The sequence below is a fragment of the Syngnathoides biaculeatus genome, chromosome 7 (genome assembly GCF_019802595.1).
Source record: "Syngnathoides biaculeatus isolate LvHL_M chromosome 7, ASM1980259v1, whole genome shotgun sequence".
In the NCBI taxonomy this organism is placed as follows: domain Eukaryota; kingdom Metazoa; phylum Chordata; class Actinopteri; order Syngnathiformes; family Syngnathidae; genus Syngnathoides; species Syngnathoides biaculeatus.
The window spans coordinates 7752921-7774549 of NC_084646.1; the positions used below are offsets into that span (position 1 = coordinate 7752921).

General features: G+C 42.7%; 1 protein-coding gene across 1 annotated transcript; it reads left to right on the top strand.

The window, feature by feature from the left end:
* Nucleotides 1-481: 481 nt before the first annotated feature.
* On the top strand, nucleotides 482-20813 carry atp1b1a (ATPase Na+/K+ transporting subunit beta 1a). The gene is made up of 6 exons (XM_061826176.1): nucleotides 482-615; nucleotides 14072-14200; nucleotides 16168-16323; nucleotides 16734-16918; nucleotides 17141-17224; nucleotides 18378-20813. Exons 1-6 carry the CDS (start codon nucleotides 522-524, stop codon nucleotides 18633-18635), a joined length of 906 nt encoding a protein of 301 aa, XP_061682160.1. The 5' UTR covers nucleotides 482-521; the 3' UTR covers nucleotides 18636-20813.
* The last annotated feature ends 816 nt before the right edge of the window (nucleotides 20814-21629 follow it).

Sequence of the window (21629 nt, forward strand, 5' to 3'; positions counted from 1 at the left end):
ACCCACGTTTTACTTCAATCAAAGTAGTGGCGTCAAAAAACCTCGTTAGAAAGGGAGAGGGCGTGGGTGCAAAGGGGGCACGGTTGCTATGGCACCTGGCCCATTTTTTTTGTCTTACCGCTCTTGGCTACCGTGCGACATTTTTCTTCACCCCCCCCCCCGCCCATTTGAAGCCCCACCCTCTCTCCCTCGGGCCCCACCCTTCATGGTGACGTCACAAAGCACCGCGACCTTCCGATTGGCTCATTCGTTCCCACTCGCTGTGGAAGTTAGCGGAGAGAAAGAGAGAGAAGAAGAAGAAAAAGAGAGAGTGAGGGGAGAGAGAGCTTCAAGCGGTTGTGAGAGCTCACAAAGTGTCCTTTTTGCGTTTCCGGTGAGGGGCGGCAGAAGTCTCCTCCGCTAAACATTTTCCAGTTGTCGTTAGATTGCCTCCCCTTCTCCCCTCTTCCTCCCCCCCCCTAAAATATACATATAAATATATAAGAAGAAAAAGTTGGAGCTTACCGGCGTGCTCGTGTAACATGTCGGGGAATAAGGACACCGACGGCGGCTGGAGGGGCTTTCTGTGGAATTCCGAGAGGAAGGAGTTTCTGGGGAGAACCGGCGGCAGTTGGTGTAAGTCTTCCATTTTTTTTTTCATTAGTGTTGAATGTCACGAGACTGAGGGGTTGCTGTCGTCGTTTTTGTTTTTTTTTTTTAATCTGTCGACGAGAGGGCGGTTTTGGTTGGGGAGGCAGGCTGGCAGCACCTGTTCGAGTTCTCCGCCGTTGACAAGGCTGCGTCGTGACTTGTCGGCGGGTTTTGCGCCCCCCTCCTCCTACTCCCTTTTCCACCATCGCCTCCTCCTCTTTCTTCCACCACTTAGAAGTTGCGTCGTCGTTTTGATTTTGGGGAAATCGACGACGACGGAGGAAAAAGGATAAAAGTCAACTTTAAAGTTAAAAATGAGAGGACCAAAATCGACATTTTCAGCTAAAAATCCGTTCATTTTAACGACAGATAGTTGTTACAAATGGACGACCGTTATTAACTGAGGGATGGCGAACTGATTTAGGCGTAGTCGGTCGTGCTGGTGTTAAGGGGGTTCTTATTTTTTTTGAGGGGGGGGTATAAAAAAAAAGGTCACCCCTGAAGGACACCCCTTGTGCAGGGAGGGGGGCAAGACTCACCCGGTGGTGAAAGTTGTGTTTCGTGGGCGAGCCCATTATCACTTCTCCTGCAACGACAAACTTGATTTACTTGTTTAGTTTAAGTGTATTTTTTAAAAAAGGAGGTAGGGGTGTTCTTTTTTTAATGAATAAAAAAAACAAAAACACTTTCTTCACCCTGAGTAGCTAACATTCCGGGTAGTGTTCGCCTCATCAAGCTTGACGCGGTTGGCTAATAAACACGTGATGTGGGACCCTCCCCCCCCCCACACACACACCCCACGAATTGCATGTTAATCACATCTGAGTGCGTCGATTCCGGTACTGTCGAACTGATCACGACTCACATGTCTCCCCCACCCCCCTCCTTCCTTCATCCGCCGTCGAACACAAACATGCGTCCATTTTCCGAAAAAGAGGAACCTTGACTTCATAAAAAAAAAAATAACTCGAGTTCTCTTTCGTCGCACGTCTCACAGATAACGCCAACGGTGCGTGGCTGTCACCGAAAGGCGTCACTTTGTCCCCAAAATGTGCTAAAGCAACAAGTTTGTCCTTGAACGCAACACGGAAAGCGCTCAAAGGGGACCGGCGGGGATAACCGAATTAACACGAGTGCAGTTGGATGTTGATGAAAAAGATTGGACCCCAAAGTGGCCACAGTGTCCATGAACGCAACACAGCGAGGGCAAGGCTGTGAAAAAAAAAGAGGGGGGGGGGCAACACCAGTGTGAATGTGGCAATGGTTTGTTGACCACAAGCTCCTGCTGCAGTGTGTTGGGGGATGGGGGCTCTTTCCATTGACTTGTTCCAGGTTGTCGTGCCTGTTCTTGCACTGCTAGGTAAACACTGATCCTTCCCCAGCCACATGCATTGTGTGTGTAAAAATCAAGTATTCGGTTCCGATTTCGATAAGTTCCACATCGTACCGACAAAAGTTATTTTACACGACGCTCCCCACCAACCACACAAAAATGAACCGCCACCAACCCAATTATTTGCACGCAAATGTTTCATCAAAGGCATATTTTAAAACTTGGGTTGAATATTTGTTTTATCGTGAGTTGTGGGAGTGTCTGCGGTAGTCCCAGCAAGGAGTCTCATTATCTTCTCATTATCTTGAAGAGCACACTGCGCAACAGGCCGCCGTGCGCCGTTCATAATTTGCAAAGGCGCATTGTCCGTTTCAGAAAAGATGATTTTTCAAAAGTTTGTGATTACTACACACTTCATTTCAGGGATGAGAATGACCAATTTGGAAAAACACAGTAAATGTCTGCCTTTGAAAATTTTTCAGAAAATACAGTTAAATGGTGACCTCTGGATACTTAAAACAGTGTCAATACAGGGCAATAATAAGATTTTGAAAACTTAAAATATGAGTCCAAAAAAACAAAATAATTTTGCCAAACCTGACATAAAAATGTAGACAGTGAAATTTATATCAAATAGGCTACTGCACTTACAAGTTATACTTCAGAAATAAGTACACAAGTAATTTGTATTTTTAACAATAATAAGATTTTGAAAACTTAAAATATGAGTCCAAAAAAACAAAATAATTTTGCCAAACCTGACATAAAAATGTAGACAGTGAAATTTATATCAAATAGGCTACTGCACTTACAAGTTATACTTCAGAAATAAGTACACAAGTAATTTGTATTTTTAATATATACATATATATTATGAGAGAGAGATCATAAAATATAAAAGTGAGCGATAAAATGCGTGATCTCCAGGGCCAGCGCTACACATAGGCCTATTCGTATTAACAGTTGTCAATTATATAATATTTGAGAAATTTACGCGCAACTTACCTTTGCGTTTCCTGGTTTGGATATGCTCCTGGATATTTTTTGTTCCTCCGTTTCCATAATTGATCATATCGGAACACAGAGCTCACAGGACTTTGCCGGCAACGTCCACTTTTTGTATGCGTTTGGTTAGACATGTCTTTGCAGTTTTCGTTCCTATCTGCACGGTTACACTTTTTTCAAGCCATCCCCGTCTGAAACAGTATCAATTTCCCTGGTACGATCTTCATCATTTTGCTCCAAGACTTTCGCCATACTTGCAAACGTGAAGACCGCTCGATAACATATGCGCATTTATGTCTATAAATTATAACTAAGCCATCGTTAACAGAATGTATCTCTATGAAATGTTAACAGTGAAAATAAGATGAAATACCGGCAAAATGCTGCCGGAAATCGTAATGTTGTTATTATAAACACCAAATTTAGTGCAAACAGATAGCAATGCCGTTTTCCGCTATCACAGCTGTGACTGATTTTACAAGGAGCGTATAGATAGCCGATAGATGCTGGCGGCCGGTTTTGATCACACCCTAGCCCCGCGTCCCCCCCCTACCCCCTCCAATTTTCGGAATGGATTTACACGTTCCACAAAAATGACATTTTCAGGTTAAAAAAACCTAAAAATTCCGTGAATCTGCGGAAAATTCTCATCCCTGTAATTTGAAAATGGTCCAATATGGTCCAACCTGGGATTAATTGGGTACTCAACAATATTGGATAGGTCATACATCATTCTTTGGAGGAAACTAACAGCATTTTAGAGCCTAAAATCACAAATGACAGTAAAATAGTTTTTGAATTGGTAGCGTGACTAGCATGTAAAATCGGGGGCTTGTAACAAGGGTCTTAACAACAATGACCGTTGTAATTGTTGTGTTTAAAATGCAACCAAAATAAACACTTACTACAGTGGTCTTAGACGTGTCACATTACTCCCGCATGTCATATTAATAAACTTGGATACACACGGATCTATACTATTTAAAAAAAAAAGAAAATGCAGATCATGGTACTGGCCTTATTTTCATCCCACCCACCCCATACAAGTTACTGCTGATCAGCGTCTTGTTTCATACAACCTTTCAAAAATGCTAAGAAACAACAATTTTACTGTGTTTCTGTGGCATAAATCAACATAAGAACCGAGATCCTTAACTCATATGTAATACCATGTAATTAATACTGAATAACTTTTCAAACCAAAATTTCAAAGTTTTTGAATATATTGATTCCATACAACTACTGTAATTTCAGGCCTATAAGCCACGACTTTTTTCACACGCTTTCAACCCTGCGGTTTATGCGGTGATGCGGCTAATTTGTGCATTTTTTCCCAACGGCTGCAAGGGGACACTCGAGCGGAAATGGTAAGAATGAGACCGGTGGAATATATGTGCCGAGGAAGTGACTTTTATAGGTCCTGCCCTGTTAGCGCTGCACTAGCGTGTTACTGCCGTGTCTCAGTGATTTTTACCGATAGGTTTTATTTTTTAACCAGCCCTGTTAGCGCGGCGGCGCTAGCGTTAAACTCTCTGTGTACCATTTTTCTTTGTAAATATCTCGTGTTTCAATGTGGACGCTTGCGGCTTTTACATGGCTGCAGCCTAAGAATGCACCAAATAGTATTTCCTTTACACATGTACTAGGTGAAACTTATAACCAGGTGCGGTCTATAGGCTACACTATTACGGTACACTGGGGCTGCAGCTATTGACTATTATTAGAATAATTTATTCAACCTATTATCCCATTAATGAATCAATCAATTGCATAACAGTTGAGTTGGCATCATTCAATAACAAAATATGCATGTGAGGTGCAGGGATATTTATTTTCCACTTGGAATATTGATACACTACGTATTAATATCTGACAGAGTGTGTGTGGGCCCTGGACTGGTAAATTATGTGGGAGTAGAACGATCACAGAGGTGTTGGTTGTTTTCAGGTCGGATCAGTGACATCACAGCAGCCCACTATTACACGGAGTGTTGCACGGAATTGCAGTACAACTATTTGATGGGAAAAGTGGTGGTGGTGGTGGTGGGGGGGGTGTCAACACAAAGGCAGAGAGTTTGCTTTAACTTTTTATATTAGAGTTATTCAATTGTTTCAGCTCTATAAACTACCCAGTAACACCGAATACAAACCGTGACTGTCAATCTGCTAACTGGACCCAACCTCGAGGACATGAACTTAGCAAAGGACTTGTCGTTGCTATTCGGGGCACAGCTCAATTGCACCTGTGAGTGTGAGGAAAACTCTCATTTGCTTCACAAATGACCAAGCACTCACTTATAAACGTGCATACAAACAGGTGCTGAGATTCTTGCTAAGGCTACGGAAGTGTTGTAAAAACACAAAAGTATACATTGGCTGGAGCTTCTAGTGGTGCATGTGGGCACAACTTCAAACGAACGGTGGACGTGGAAGGCAGAACCGTGGTCAAAGTCGCTTCCGAATCATCACACCAACACGTTACAATTACTTGAAACTTCTCAGTCAATATTGGGCCCACTAAGGGTGGGTAGGTCGTAGGGGGTGGGGGGAGGCTGACGTCGCTTTGAGGCTGTCTGTCTCTGTCCGCCAGACTGGTTCCTCCGAGGTCTCACTTTGTAGCTGGCAATGGAGAGACACCTCGGGAATGCTGCCATGACAACGGGAAACCTCAGCGCGGATACATCAGTGCGTCAAAAACACGTGTCACTGCTCTCGTTTGGCGCTGAACTTGATGGATGGCGTTACTGATAGCCGGTGACTTACTGAAGAAGGTCTCAAGAACAGAAGTGAAAATTGGGGGACAATCGACAAGGCTGATTTCAATTGTTTTTATTGCGGGTAAACAAAGGGTCTTTCATGACTTGTTTATTCAAAACTAATAACCTGTTTGTTGTTTATTTTAGATAACCCACACCTTGAACCACCTGAGGGGGGCAAATGCTTAATACCGTCAATATTAAAATAGGTTTGTAGTGAACCTCAACCTGAATACAACACAGCAATAAAAGTGGTTAATGGGGTCCAAAGAAACTCAAAAAAAGCCTTTTTGGCAAACATTTTTGTAGAAAATCTGGTCAACAAAGCACCTTCAAATTAAGAATAAAACTGAATTCGCTTTTGTTTTGTCGGCTACTCAAGGAACCCCATCTTTTGATTGGCTGACAAGTTCCAGTTAATATCCACCAATAAGCTTGCAAGAGACGAAAAAGGATTCCCAAATAGAAGAGAAAAAAAATTACCATGTCCTTTAAAATGGCGTCACTTGAACCCAAAAATTCGACTTAACCCAACCATGGGCAAGGTGGCAATTTTTTGCCTATTTGAGATAAAAGTCTCCTAACAGGCCACAATCAAGGAAATAACACTTCTTTGTCGTTTATGGTTAAGTTATATGATAACTTTGCTCATTTCTAATCTCGTCCCAAAAATGGGACGCTGCCCACGAGAGTGTACTTGGGTTTTCTTAGATTGTCCCAAAAATACGACCCTGCTTATAAAAGGATATATGTTTCAAGGAAAAAAAAATTGAGGATATAATGCCTGAAAATCATGATGTCCCAAAAGTGGGACGCTGCACTAAAATAGGTGATATTCTTTTGTAATCATTTGTTTTATTATCGATTAAATTCCACAAAGATGGCGGCCGCTTGTCAAATCACTCGTTTGAATTTTTTATTTTGTTTATAAAACCCCCGCCCCGTCGTTGCAGTTGACCAAGCCATTTAGCTCCTTAGCTTGCTAGCTAGTCAGCTCCCTTACGCATAGGCTAGCTAACGTAATAAACAGTTAACGTCAAGTATCTCTGTTGTATGGACCTACGTGCCACGCATGGAACAAGGATAGATGAAACTGCTGCCACGAGTGGCTAATCCGAATTTCCTGGTACCAGTTTGACTAGAATGACCACTTAAAACCTAAAATCACTTGCTGCTCCTGTTAAAATGTGGGTCTCGTTCCTGGAGATTTTTTTTTTTTTACGTTAGGATTGAGATTTCCGTTCAATTTTGTGTTGAATGGTGAAAGTGGCGTCTGGTTGGTATTAATTTTGTGGTTTGGGAGGTTTGTGACACCTACAATAAATTTGTTCATCCTTGACTTCACCCGAAACGACCACTTCAAACCAAAATGGATGACTTTTTAATTTCATGCGTGGGTCCGTGGGACTTTTTTCGTGCGCTCTTTTATGCAGGACGTGCACCTAATTTTGCGTCGATGAATGAAACAACAATTGAGTTGTGTTTCCCTGCTGAACCTGTTGCGGTGGTAGGGGAGGGGGCAGGGGGGGTTTTATCTGGAATGACTGGTGACTTAAACTGTACAGTACTTCCCTAAATGGCCCCACTCTCTCGTAACCGGAGAACAGTGGAAGAGGCGGCGCTCTCACAATAGTTCCCTCACAAAGCTTCCGCCAGGAGACTAGAAAGGGTCCCTTTGTGGTTGTAGTTCATCATGGGGCTGACTATTGCGTGCAATGACTGGAAGCCGCCTTCCACAATGCTCCTTTCGTGTTCAAATTGTGTCCTTGCATTAAAATGGGTTGTTCCTTCGGGAACTGTTCTTCACGGAGCCATTCAAGTGAACATTAGCTACATCGCACTTGAGCCATCATGGTGTTGCTATCCAATAAATCATCCGAGCTCCACATTTTTAACATAATATTATTGGTGGTGGTTACCAGCATTTACTGTTGAAAAAAGTGTGCCGTTCATCCACTAATGAAATATGAAGTGATTGTTGTTCCTGCTGTTGTTTTAATAAAGTCGTCAGCAGCCTCGGATTTTATCGGAATGTTGTGATAAGCGGTGCAGAAAATGGATGCATGGATGTTTTGACAAGTATCAAACATGCTTCCTTTTCAGACATATTTCGATGAGCCGGCAAAACAAATTGGCTCCTTTTACTTTGCCTTAAACCAATTGCGGACAACCTTAGATTATGAATTGTATTTATTTATTTTTAGTTTAGAATGTTTATGTAAGGAGTATCTCTCCATCACTCGCTAAACTTCCTTGTTTAGGTCACACCTCCATACTGTGTTTTGAAGACAAGCAAAGATTCCTAAAACAATTCAAGGCAAGAACAATGGCTGTCCCCACAAAATATGGATTATATACTGTGTTTTGTGTATTAAGTATCATTGGCTAGTAGTCTTGCATCTTCTTTAATCCATACCTCCCCCCATTTTGTTTAGAAGACGATCTAGACGAGAACTGATTTAATAACAACGGCAACCTCGGATTATGTTTTCGAGCGTCGCGCTTTTATGACCATCTCTACTGGTTGTCAAGACACCCGCCTCAACCTTGGAACAAGAATTTAGTGCATGTTTTTAACCAGTTTTCATAGTTGTCAACCCTGATTATAGAACACCTCGGAACCTAGACAATCCAGACAATAACAGATCAGTTTGTTTTTTTCTTGTAAACGTCCAAAACCTTTGATTTTTAACAACTCTTCATACAAATTCTTTCAAGACACCTCCCCCGTTCCCATTGTTGCAAAAAACAAAGATAATCAAGCAGTTAACTTTGCTTTAATAAACCAGGTCATGACAATGTCTCATTCTGAATGTCATGTTTTAAAACATCGTGTTCTTTAAAGGCTGCCAAATGCGAACTTCCTCCGAACACCACTCCCACGTTGTCACGTGGACAAGAACCAAGCAAGACAGATCGCATTTGCAGTTGCTTTGTACAAGCAACAAAACAATCCCACCAAGTGCCTTGGCAACAACTTTGGATTCTGAACATAATATTGTGGAAGGTCGTGTTTTTGGTCTGCTAAGAGCTTCTCGCCTTTTAATGAAGACGATCAGGACAGGAAGCGGTTGTTGTTTCTGTGTTTTAACGACACGTAGTGAATACGATTGACTATGAATGTAATGTTTCAGAACGTTTATTTCGCCACTGGTCGCTGAAAGTGTACTTCCTGTTTTGACCAAACCACCCTGATTATTTTGTGTCTTCAAGTAGCAAAGATTACAACTTATCATTGTAAGAATGAAGGGTGAAGATTTTCTTATGTAGCAGGAGAGGAGCTAAATTGCGTGTTACCTCGACTAGTTTGCACATCTGCCTCACAGTTCGGAGGACCTGGGTTCAAATCCGGCCTCGCCTGAGTTTGCATCCTCTCCCCGTTGCCTGTGTGGGTTTTCTTCCAGCATTCCGGTTTCCTCCCACGTCCCAAAAACACTCACGATCGGTTAATTGAAGACTGAATTCCCTGTAAGTGTGAATGTAAGTGCAAAATGATTCTTTGTTTATATGTGCCCAATGGTTGGCAAGTGACTAGTGCAGTCTGGACCCCATCTTTGCCCAAAGATACCTGATTTAAGCTTCAGCACTCCATCAAGCCTCATGAGGATAAGCGGTGTGGAGAATAAATTAATGAATCATGAACACAGTTTTTTGTAAGTGTCTGAGCGCTATTAACGAGTGATTGTAGACTTTTTACAATCAGATTTGAGCTATAACAACCACAAGGAACATTTTCATCTTTCTCAAAACTAATAATATTAATGAAAACTCACATTGTGCAGGCCAAATGTCATCCTGACTTCAAATTGATCCCGCGGATGCCGGACAAAATTGCGACCCAGGAGCTCGACGTGCGCCTTAAAAACCCCTCGTGACCGTCAGCCATTAGATCGTTCGGAACCTCCCAAATTCATTTATGAGCTGACGATGTATCTTCCATTTTTATAAATGTTTACACAAGCAGAAAGGTTCCTCCGGGCACATCATATTTTTTCTGCGATATGCTGGCGCTGCTCTGCACCTGGCCTTTTGATGTGATATTTAATGTGGCACTAAGCGGGCCCAAAAAATTGCATTTAATACGACACACCACAGAAAAGAGTGACATTCACGAGCCTGGCAAGTTTTGAATGAAGCAAATCACTAAGTATATAAAATCAACTTCCAAAACTTGCATGATAAGGGCCACCGGTGGGCGTATGAGATGGATGCGGCAAAGGATATCAAAAATACTGAAGGGGGTGATAGTTTTCGAAATGGAATCGTTATTGTGGACTGTAATCAGAAAAATAAGCACACAAGTCAAGATGCCCTCATTTTGGGTGACGTCACAGCTGAACACAGTACTTGAAGACAGGAGGACGGCGGAAGCCCGGGGGGGGGGGGGGTGTTGTATAAGGGCGTAATGCGTGACATAAAAATGTTGCTACCCTTATAAAAAACAAAACTTAATTTGAACAAAATTGGCATTCCTCCTGTGTCCTCTAATTAAATCAATGAGTCAGGGTTTGTTCATTATTTAGAGGCCCTGACTCTGGGCAGTTAACGGTTGTCATTAGATTAAAGGTTCTGTTTCATATATTGTGGTCTCAATTTTAAGAACATTGTCCGGATAGATTTGTCACAGAGCCGACTCAACAGATGGCATTTTGATGGTGACATTCGCATGGGGCTGCTCGCAATTTGTACTTTACTGTACTTACCCGTCCTGGACCATTGTCATTTTTAAAAAATAAATCACTAATAATAATACAAAGTGATTCAATACAGCGGACCAACACTATAACACACGTGGCATCTTCGAGGTCTTTTGTCATGACCACTAAAGTCGCTGCGACATTTTTCAAGACTAGCAACATAGCTTCACTTCTGCATTAAGCGGTTATTCATTATCATCATTTAGCTGCTACTTTCTGCTCAAGCGTGCATAAGCGAGAGATAAAGACTTTCCCATGCTTACATGAACTGAAACAAAAGGTTTCAGCAATTATCATAAAGCGTCACACCCCTCCTTATATTACTGAGCATTACTCAAACTGCATTTATATTTTCACCATCCTGAACCAGTGTATGAAACAATGTTTGACGAAAGTAACTCATTAGCTTACCTTTCTTGGGTTTTGGAGTTTTGTAGTGACGGATGACGTTAGATGATGTCGTCGTCGTCGAGTCTTTGATGCACGAGTTGCAACACTTGGTTTGCCGTCCTCTTTTTTTTTTTTTTCCCACACTTCATTGATAATGTAACCCTTGAATTAAAATTGTGTTATTTTTGGAGCTCCTTCCATCCATCGTGCATCACACTGGGAAGTGCACAGCAACCAATTACGCCAATAACCGCCTAAATGTTGACCAAAAAAAATGACAGTCTCAATTAAAATGCATATTCCCCACTTGAACTGAAATAAATGACTTGTCAAGTAATATGGTTCAAATCAGTCAATTCAAGTCTTTTAAGTATCAAATAAAGTCAAGTCTTTCAAAGTACTGTATTTTCCGCAGTATGAGGCGCACCCGCGAGCCTTTAATTTTGTCAAAAGCCGACTGTGTCGTAAGCCAGCGGAACGGGGCCGGACCCAAATGTAGGACTCCCGGGCAAAGGCATGATGTTCAGTGGGCTTTATTATAAACTTAACTTTTTGCACGGGATCCAAAAAACAAGAAACAAAGTCCGATAACTATGAGACAACTAAAGAGCATAACAAAAGCGTGACTGGGCTATAGTGGCGCAATGGCGGAGTAACCCAGGATGCGGTAAAGCATATCCAACAAACTGGCAAATGCCAGTGACAAAACTCCAACTTAAATCCATGGTCCAATCACAGTGCCTCATGTGAAAACAGCTGTGACCGGCCACAGGTGTCATAGATGAAACGTCTTGGCCGTGGTCCAGCCTTGCACATGACAGACAGTGCGCCTTATATATGGATCAATAGTCCAGATCAACAGGTCTGGCAACTACGGTAAGCAGCCGCCGACTCCATTTTCCCCTATAGAAGAAGTAGCGCGTGCTGCACGCTGGGATAGATGACTGCGCGAAGCGTGTCTTCCATTTCCATTTTTGCGTTTGTGTAAAGACCCCAAAATGGCTCCTATTAAGAGAAACACTTACGACAGAGTTTAAACTCAAGGCGATCAGTCACGCAGTAGAACTCGGGAATAGAGCAGCAGCGAGAGAATTTAACACTTAAGGAGTCAATGGTGTGGAAGTGGAGGAAGCAACAAGATGATCTGCGCCATGTCAAGAGGGAACTAAGCAAGATGGCTACCCCAGCCTCTAGTGTAGCGTCTATTGTGTGCGCCTTATATTATATACGGTGCGCCATTATATATGAAAAAAAAAAAGTTTTAAAATAGGCTCTTCATTGAAGGTGCGCCTGATAATGCGGAAAATATGGTATTTGGCAAGTCGCAAGTCATAAAACAGCAGCTTGAGTCAAGTTATTTGACTTGAACCCCCCCCCCTCCACACACACACACACACACACACACTCTATGCAAAATGGCAGAAATATAAATAAGCATGAAGAGAAAATAATACACAGCTATGAGGACTCGGAAATGGATTTGTACACCAACACATGCGGGAGGATAGGGGGCCATAAATATAACAGTATCGCGATATAAATAATACTCTGAACCAATATTAGTCCCACGATGGGGAAGTTTACGTCATTACGGAGCAATGAAATTCAAAAATAGCATGTGAGAAGTGCACTGCAAAAAATTCAAAACCTGGACTACGACCCACTCATTAATTTTCCAGTCCAAACTATCAGCGGTATGATTTTGTTTGCAAAATGCTGACAGGACTTCAGACTTGAGACTTTTTGGACTCAAACCACGGCAGCTCCTAGCAAAAAATATTTCGAGGCGCAAGCAGATTTTGGAGCACGTGCAATATTACATCAAAACAACATTTGATCTTATTTTCGCTGTATTACTGAGAAGTACTTGTTTACCTTGTTGCAACATCTGTGCTTATCTATGATTTCACGTTCCTTTTGTTGCAACATCATAATTGCCAGAAAGGTTGTTCATCTTCACTTTCAGCGTATCTGCAACGATGCCGCAAAACTCCACGGGTTATGCGCCGTTCTTCCTTTGCATATTTTTAAATTTCATAAATGGCAGATCTTTGAGAATGAACCAGGCCTTGTAAAACTTTGATCACAGTCGGCCTTCCTCGGAAGACTGCTTCGCGGCCTTTTTGTAATAAAGGCAATTGGGGTGGAGTTTCACTTTGATAATGCAGGTCACGGCACCTTTTCCGTTTGTGTTGAAGGTGTGTAGCGCCGGTATTAACTGTAAATTTTGTGTTCTCCGCATGCTGTGGGTATCAACAGCATAATATGCAGTTCGTGACATTTGTTACCTTCAAACTCCTCAGCCCGGTAAACTCATACATCCATTAATCCCAGAGACTTTTTTTTTGCCTTGTTCCGCCATGACAGTTTCCTCACAAAAAAAAACTAAACCAGATGTACTGGATAAGCCGGGACTCCCCCCCCCCCCCCACACACACACACACGCTTTGAACCCCGCGGTTTATGCGGTGAGGCGGCTAATTTTTGCATTTTTTTTCTAACGGTCGCAAGGGGGCACTCGAGCGGAAAAGTGAGACCGGTGGAATATATTTGCCGAGGCAGTGACTTTTACCGGTCCGCCCCTATTAGCACCACGTTAGCGTGTTACTGCCGTGTCTCAGTAATTTTTACCCGTATGTTTGTTTTTTTAACCAGCCCCGTTAGCGCGGCGCTAGCGTTAAACTCTCTGTGTGGCGTCTTTCTTTGTAAATATCTCGTAACCAGGTGCGCTCTGTAGGCTGGGAATTACGGTACTCATCACGGTTTTCATGTGTATACTTCGATTGGAGACAGAGTACACTTTTTTTTTTTTGACCTCTTCACCATCGTTGATTATTCGCAAGAGTTCTGTAAAGCCTCCTCACACGAGCCAGCTTCTTCTGTCGGTTGTGCGGTTGGGAAACGCCAAAGAGTCTACATCAAAACAAGAACTAATGACTTTTTTTTGAAACATCAAATATCCGTTGTGTTGTCGCCTTCACCTTTGGTCAGCAAAGATTTCAGACTTTAGTTATGACTTTGGAGGGTTTGGATGGGGGGGGGGGCATGTCGTCAAATCTTTGGCAGCTTTTTTTGAGAGGGACACAAATGAACTCAACTTTGACGTTAGCAAAGCATCAAGACCAGATCGCCATTGCTATGTTTTGAAAGCTTGACGCAATGTGATGTTTTCAACCGCCATTTTGTGGTCGTACAGGCACAAATTGTGAAATTAAACGTGTGACAGGACAAACTCCCAAAATTGCCTTCTTTTGTCCACAGTGAAAATCTTTTTGTTCTACGTCATCTTCTACGGATGCTTGGCGGCCTTCTTCGCCGGGACCATTCAGGTGATGTTGCTCACCTTGAGCAACTACAAGCCCACCTACCAGGACCGGGTGGCACCGCCAGGTATGAACGACTTAAAATGCTGGCGAGGGCATTTCTGCGACCTCAGATAGCTTCGGCCATTTTGTCCTTCGCTCACGTTGAAACCCGTCAATGGCGGCTGCCGCAACAGGTGACAGGAAGCGCCGGCGGCTTACGTCCGCGCACCGGGGGCGCGGCGCGGCGAGGCTTGCTGCTGTGGCACCGCGGCGCGAGGCCTCCCTACTAAGCTTGTTGATTAGCGGGACAAAATGCTCTCTGTAATGCGTAAGCTTTCATTTAGAAACAGCAGCAGCAGCACATGTTTGGGCGATATTTTTAGACGCCATTGTGACGCTCTTCGCGATTTCAGTTTCCTGCCCGTGACTGCCGAGCTGCCGACTTTGCTTTCCGGCAGTGGAACTGTTAAAGGAAGCAGATGGGAGGTTTTTTTTTTTTTTTTTTTCTCTTTCTCTCACACGCTCTCTCTTTTTTCACACTGGGGTAAAAAGTTTCCACTGCGAAGGAAGGACTCAGGGGCGGGGCGGGGAGGGGCGGGGGGCGCTCACTAGCCACACGTGTGTCAAATCTGCACAGCCTCTACTACTCGTGTTTCCGTCTGATAACAAAGATGGCAGGAAGCGAGCGTACCCGGAGAGAACACTTAAAAGACAAACGTTAGGCTCTTTTTTTTTTTTGGTCACAATTTAAAACAGTCTCAGTAAAATATTTGGAACATGCTTGGCTCAAAATAGCCCCGGGTGAAGAATTCTGGCACGCTTTTTGTCGTTTCTTAACAGCTCTCTTGAAATTCCAGTTTTTAATTTTTTTTTTTTTTTTTTGGGGGGGGGGGGATTGTGGGTGTATATTTCCCCAAGTAGGGTTCTCAAAAAAAATGTATTTCACACTGCCTACTTAGTATTTTCCCGGTTTTGTACTGGCTCGGATGCAGGATAGTAAACTTAACTTGAGAATTTGGTAGTCATACGCAAGCTAGTTTAGTACTTTACTGGTTTAGTACCCCAGAGTTAGTGTGTTGTTTCTATCTAATTGTGTTATCTATGTTAATAGGGGAAACCCGTATCAGCTGGGTCACCTGAGACCCAAGGATCACAGTTCCCGCCCTTCTAATTGTAGAAATATGTAAACGGGGCCACCCGCATCGTGTGTGTGTGACGGCAACACTTATTGTGTAATCATGCCATCACCGTTTCACCAAATGACGTAGAATTAAAACTGGACCGCGCACACTGCATCCATCAACAGGATCTGACTTCTGGTCAGGGCAAAAAGGACGGTCAACATACACACATTGTTATGGAAAATGATGCGATAAATATATAATAAGTATGAAGGTGAAGCTGAAAAACACACTGACCTGTGAAAAGTTACTTCCCGATGCGACCGCCTGCACGGTTCTGACAGCCAACAGCGCAACGAAAAAAGCTAAACCCAACGTATTCCAATTAAATCCGATGTTATGTTTCGCAATGTACAATTGGAAGGATGTCAAAGGACGTCAACTTTCACGTGAAGGAGTACCCAAAGTTGGAATTTGACCACGTGAAAGGGGCCTGTGCGCAGTCCACTTTTTATTCTACGTCATTGGTTTCGCCTCCGACGTGCCATTTTCCTGGGAACGTGAGCGGTTGTATTACCGTCGTTTTTGCCCGACAAGTCGCGACTTTTTTCACACGCTTTCAACCCTGCGGTTTATGCGGTGATGCGGCGCTAGCGTTAGCGCACCTGGTTATAAACCTCGGTACACAGAGTTTAACGGTAGCTCCGCGCTAACACTGCGCTAGCGTTAAACTCTGTGTACCGAGACTTATAACCAGGTGCGCTTTGTAGGCCGAGAATTACGGTATGTAAATTCATCTAGATTGAAAAATTAACGTGGTTGTCTAATTTCACACTGAATGGTTATCGAGAGCACCAGCTACTCGTTACAGCCAATGAAAAAGTCAATATTCTGTAGTGTGTCCCCCTTTTAATGTTATTATTTTTTGCAGGTCTGTCGCATACGCCGCGCTCCGAGAAGTCCGAGATTTCATTCAAGATCAGCGACCCGACGACGTACGATCAGTACGTGGGGAGCATTAAAAAGTTCCTGACGCTCTACGACGACGACCGCCAAACCGACATGTATAAATACGAAAACTGCGGAGGCAAGTTCCTGGTTCATTTGTTTTAATTAACCTTAATTTGCGCATCGTCATTCCATCGTGATGTTATTAGCAGAATATCGCAATGAAATTGGATCGCAAGTTGTTCTGCGATGCTCAGCTCGAATCGCAACTCAGTCAGGAATGGAGATGGTTGTAACGTTATGTTAATAAACTGAATTATGCTACGTTAATTTCAAGACCGTGTCACCTTGAATTTGTGGCCGCGGGATGGTTGCATTCCCATCCCTCAGCGCATTTGGAACGCTTCATCAGTTTTGAGACCGGGACTTATTACTTAAAAACCGCAGTGTTCTCCGAAACCCGTGAGCCGTCCCATCCCTTAACGCCGCGTTTGTCGGAAACCTCGCGGCACGAAAGCGTCATTAACGCGTTAACCTGTCGCCACGCAGACGAACCCGAGCCGTACCGCGAGCGCGGCCCCTTGGAGAGCAGCCAGGGCCAGCGCAAGTCCTGCAGCTACAGAAGGTCCTGGTTGCAGGACTGCTCGGGGACCCCCGACAGCAGCTACGGATTCCGGGAAGGGGCGCCGTGCATCATCGTCAAACTCAACAGGATCGTCAACTTCAGGCCCAAGGTGGGTGAGGGGCGGGGTCATTATTATCGAGACACTTTTGCACCAATAAGTGGAAGATCTGGTATTGGCATGTTGCCAAGACTTCATTTTAACGCCAATTGTGGCAAAAAAAAAAAAAGTCTTCAAATACTAATAACACGACCAACATTTCAATCCAGTATCTTAGTCCTAAAAAATACTTTTAGCAGTAGTAGTGTAAGATTTTGTTTTGTACGCCTCCAGGCCCCCGCCAGTGACGCCGTGTTGCCCCCGCCTCTCGTCGGCCGAGTAAAGCCCAACTCGCTGCCCGTTTTCTGTAAGAACAAGGTGAGTCCCAGTGTTTACTGCTGGGGGGGGGGGGGGGGGGGCATCTGTCGGTACTGGTCGAAAAAACGAAAAAAATACTTGGGTTTCCAAGTACCGGACCATATTCAAATATAGTAGACCCACGCGTTTAATAAAAAGGAGGCAGAGGTATTATTACAAAAAAAAAAGCATCGTTTGTATTATTGACCCCACGCTTAAATTGGGAGGGGGGTGCAGTCTGCATAGCGCTCGTGCACGTGACGTCATCAAATCACGTGACTTTTGCTTACCTCGCCATATCGCCGGTCAAGCTAAGCATCGTTCAATGCTAAGTCGGTTGGAGACGACACAGAAATATGTCTTGCGGCGCGACGCCCGGAGTCTTGTCCGATACCGTCAGACATTTAGAAGGTGAAAATAAACGACGGTACGTGGAAAAATGAGATAAACTCGGCACAGAGGACCCGAATTTAATGCCCAAGTCGATGTTTTCGCCGAGAAGAAATTGGACTGTTAATTCGCTTCCGCTTGTCTTGGGCAACTGGATCTACACGTGGATCTGGCGAGTAAGTCGTCGAGATTTACACGGAAAAGTTTGAAAGCGTAGAAAATTCCGGACGCGTACGAATACTTTGTTGCTGAATCTGTTCTCAACGGGAATATATCCCACACAGCGACGGTTTTGACGGCTCGTGAACGCGGAAGCGGGTTCGGCCACACGTTAACCTTTGCCCGACTCCGTCGAGTTTTTCAGCTGGTATTCACTCTAAATACCAATATTTCAATGAATGACCCCTGGTTTTACACAAACTCGCATTCATTAACTATGATTGGGACCAGTCCGCTTTTCGCCCGAAGCTTGCTCGGGTTAGGCTCCGGCTTTCCCTGTCCCTTGTGAGGATAAGCGGCTTGGATGATGACACGACAAATTTGTCACTGTAAAACTGACACACACACACACAAGGGAGCCTTGCTTGTGCGAAATGAAAATGTCAACCAAAACCATCCAATTCATAAATCTTCTCTAAACTTCAAGCTCATTTTTACTTGAAATAAGTCGACAAAATATTCTCGGTGAGATTTTCAGCTTTTGCTCTGCGCTCGACTCTAAACGCGGTCGCGAAAGCCGAAATGAGGAGTTGGGAATGACGCCGTCTTTACGCGTGTTTTTCAGCGCGAGCAGGACGCGGACAAGCTGGGCGAGATCAAGTACTTTGGCTTCGGCGGGAGCTTCCCGCTGCAGTACTACCCGTACTACGGCCGTCTGCTGCAGCCCAACTACCTCCAGCCGCTGGTGGCCATCCAGTTCACCAACATCACGCTGGACGAGGAGGTCCGCGTCGAGTGCAAGGTTTACGGCGCCAACATCGACTACAGCGACAAGGATCGCTACATGGGACGATTCGAGGTCAAGTTCAACATCAAATCGTGACCTCCTCCGGCGGTCGGTCGGCGCGCACCCGTCACCCCACCCCACGCCTGCGTCACCTCCTCTCCTCTCCTCTCCTCTCCTCTCCTCTCTCTTTTCTTTCGACAAGCAACTCTTCCCAAAACAATAGTGTTGCCAATTGAGATGATAAAAGATAAATAAGGAAACAAAAAAATGAAAACCTGAACCACGATGGAGGTCAGATCGGAAAGTTTTCAGGAGACGAGACCACTCGGGCGCGGTTATGCCATCGGGCAAATGTTATCTTTCTTCACACAAAATAAATAAATAAAATAAAATCTCCTCGGCACACGAGCTAACAAAAACGCCACAAAGTTGGAATCGCATTTTTTTTTTTTTTTTTTTTTTTTTGTTCTGCCTGTCACTAAACTTGACCTGGGATGTATGTTGAAGAATTCATTTTTCTGGAAAATAAGAGACTCGTCATCACATTACAGGCTTCTTGATACTCTTGACTTTATTTCTGCAAATAATTTCATCGTCGACAACCTTTTCTTTCAAATGTATTCTCATCGGATGTTGAGTTTTCTCTGTAGTCTTTTATTTTCTTAAAAATAATAACTTTATTCTCATGTTGGTACCGTAGTCAGCCCACGACCCCCCTGAATTAAAAAAAAATTAAATCAGAATAAAGTTGTATTTCTTTAAGGGGAAAGGCATAATTGTACGTTGAATTAAAATGGAAATATGACAATTCTGAGGATAACTTTTTTTTCTATAAAAGATATAACTTTATTAAAAATATTAACTTTTAGTTGAAAGGGTTTGATTCTTTTTTTGTTTAACGTCAGGCGTCCTTGATGTCCTTAAAATATTTCACCCATAAAATTCTGATTTACTCTTGAAATCTTGACTTTTAATGGAAAAAAAAAAAAAAACCTTCTCAAAAATGGGCTTTAACATTATGAGAAGTCCTCTATTTTTTTCCTCAAATCTGGACTTTTTTTTATGTAAATATGAGTTTCATTTTCAAATTTTTTCACCTCAAACCCAAACCCTTTAAATGTTTTTTTTGTTGTAAAATTGGCATGCATCTTAAAAAGAAAAAAAGACCCCCCCAATTTTTTTTTGTAAAATTGGCATGTATCTTAAAAAGAAAAAAAAGCACCCCCCCAAAAAAAAAAAAAATATATATATATATATATAATATATGACATACAATAAATCTCCCCCCCCCCAAAAAAAAAATCTGGACATATGGTTAAAGTATTGACCTATTTTTCCTCAAAAATGACTCAGAATTTTGGTCCTCAAAAAGTATATAGAATTATATGTAGAATTATATATATATATTGTTTACCGTCACAGCTGTGATTTTTCACCCTCTGTCCACAACCCACTTTTACGGTGCTGCCCCCCCCCCCCAATATTTTTGGGTCACTGCCGTCTCCAGAACCTCATTTCACCCCCCCCACCCCCAAAAAAAGTGCGCTTCATCCCCACTCGGGCTTCTCTAGTGTCTGTCCAGGGTTTTAGGACGTGGCGTAGCAATAGCAAAGCAAATGAAATCATATTTATTCTGCTGTACATGATAATAACTATGATAAATATTAGTCGCATCCATACAGTCTATTAAAAAGAAAAAAAAAAGTCTCTCTCTTAATTCCACTACTATTACTACTACTTAACTACTACTGACGTGTTTGTGTCGTAAAATCTCGTCTGGTCCGCTTTTGTGCGCCTGCGCGTGTGTTTATGTGTGTGTGCGACTAATTGAAATACTAGCGCGGTACTGGACAACAGCGACAAAGGATCCATCATTTGTTAGCGTTTCATTAACCCCCCCCCCACCGCCCCCCTTCTGTCGTTTATATAGTTTTTTTTTTTTTTTTTAGTTTCTAGCAGAGTCCTATACTGTTGAATGTTTTAGCCATGTTCATGGTGGAAGAATTTTATATTTATGCAGTTGTACATTTTATTTCTCTCTCTCTGTTTCTCTCAAAAGTGTCATGTTTTGAATCCGATACCAAAGTAGTCGCTGGTTGAAAATAACAACAAACAAAAAAAAAAAAAAGAAAGTATCAATGCAGTATCCCATTACATGTTGACAACAACAACAAAAAATATGAATAAGAAAAATAATCAAAACACTTTGTCAAGAGTCTTCTGGTCACTTTATTTAATCTGGCTGAAACAATAAACGACGTCAAAAAGTTGTGATATTTGTGTGGGTTTGTTTGTTTTTGCTCTTTTTATGGAAGTAGTTTGAGGAATCATTAAAAAAAAATACCCCCAAAAATAAAATACATTGGGAAATATGTAAATCAAAACTGAAAAATATGATCTGATATCAAAACAACGTATGCTAAAATTGAATCTCAAATCACAATCGATACTTTTAATAATTTAGTCATTTGACAATGTAAATTACAGTATCGGATGGAAATTGACCCAATTTTTTTTTTTTTTATTCCAACGTACATAGGATACATGAAAATATTGCTTCACATTTCGTTACCTCCACTGATGGACTGGTTTATTGTTATAAATGGAAAGATACATACTTTCAAAAGAGAGCTTTCTTAGCATGAGTGTTCAAAAATAATAATTAAAAAAAAACCTTACTGAGCTGAGCAATAACTGATTGGCGAATCTGCTGCAAACTGACAAAAAATAGAATTTGGCAACCCAGTCCCCAATGCGGGTACAGTATGAACTCAAAAAAACCCCTTTTTTTAATTTTATTTTTGACTACCTTTTCGGTCAATGTTGTAGCGTGTCCCCTGCGATCGCTTAGTTGGTATATAAAAACATTCAAATTTTGATCGCCGCCATTGAACTTGCGCTCGCTTCCTCAGTGTTGGGGAGTTCAGCGAACTTGTTTCACTCACCGATTATGACGTCGCTGTACTGAGGCACGTCGTTCTTTCTACCCATCTCTCGACCTCCTTTGCGCAATATAATCATATTTCAAATGTTGCAACGGCAACTCGTCATTTATTTTTTTAACTTGACTTTGAAAATGCCTCTGCGCAT

Bases quoted from the DNA above. Each gene is read 5' to 3' on its own strand.
- atp1b1a (XM_061826176.1), top strand. From the start codon at position 522: ATGTCGGGGAATAAGGACACCGACGGCGGCTGGAGGGGCTTTCTGTGG. The intron at 16,919-17,140 runs GTGGGTGAGGGG...GTACGCCTCCAG, and splicing joins TCGTCAACTTCAGGCCCAAG to GCCCCCGCCAGTGACGCCGT. The intron at 17,225-18,377 runs GTGAGTCCCAGT...CGTGTTTTTCAG, and splicing joins CCGTTTTCTGTAAGAACAAG to CGCGAGCAGGACGCGGACAA.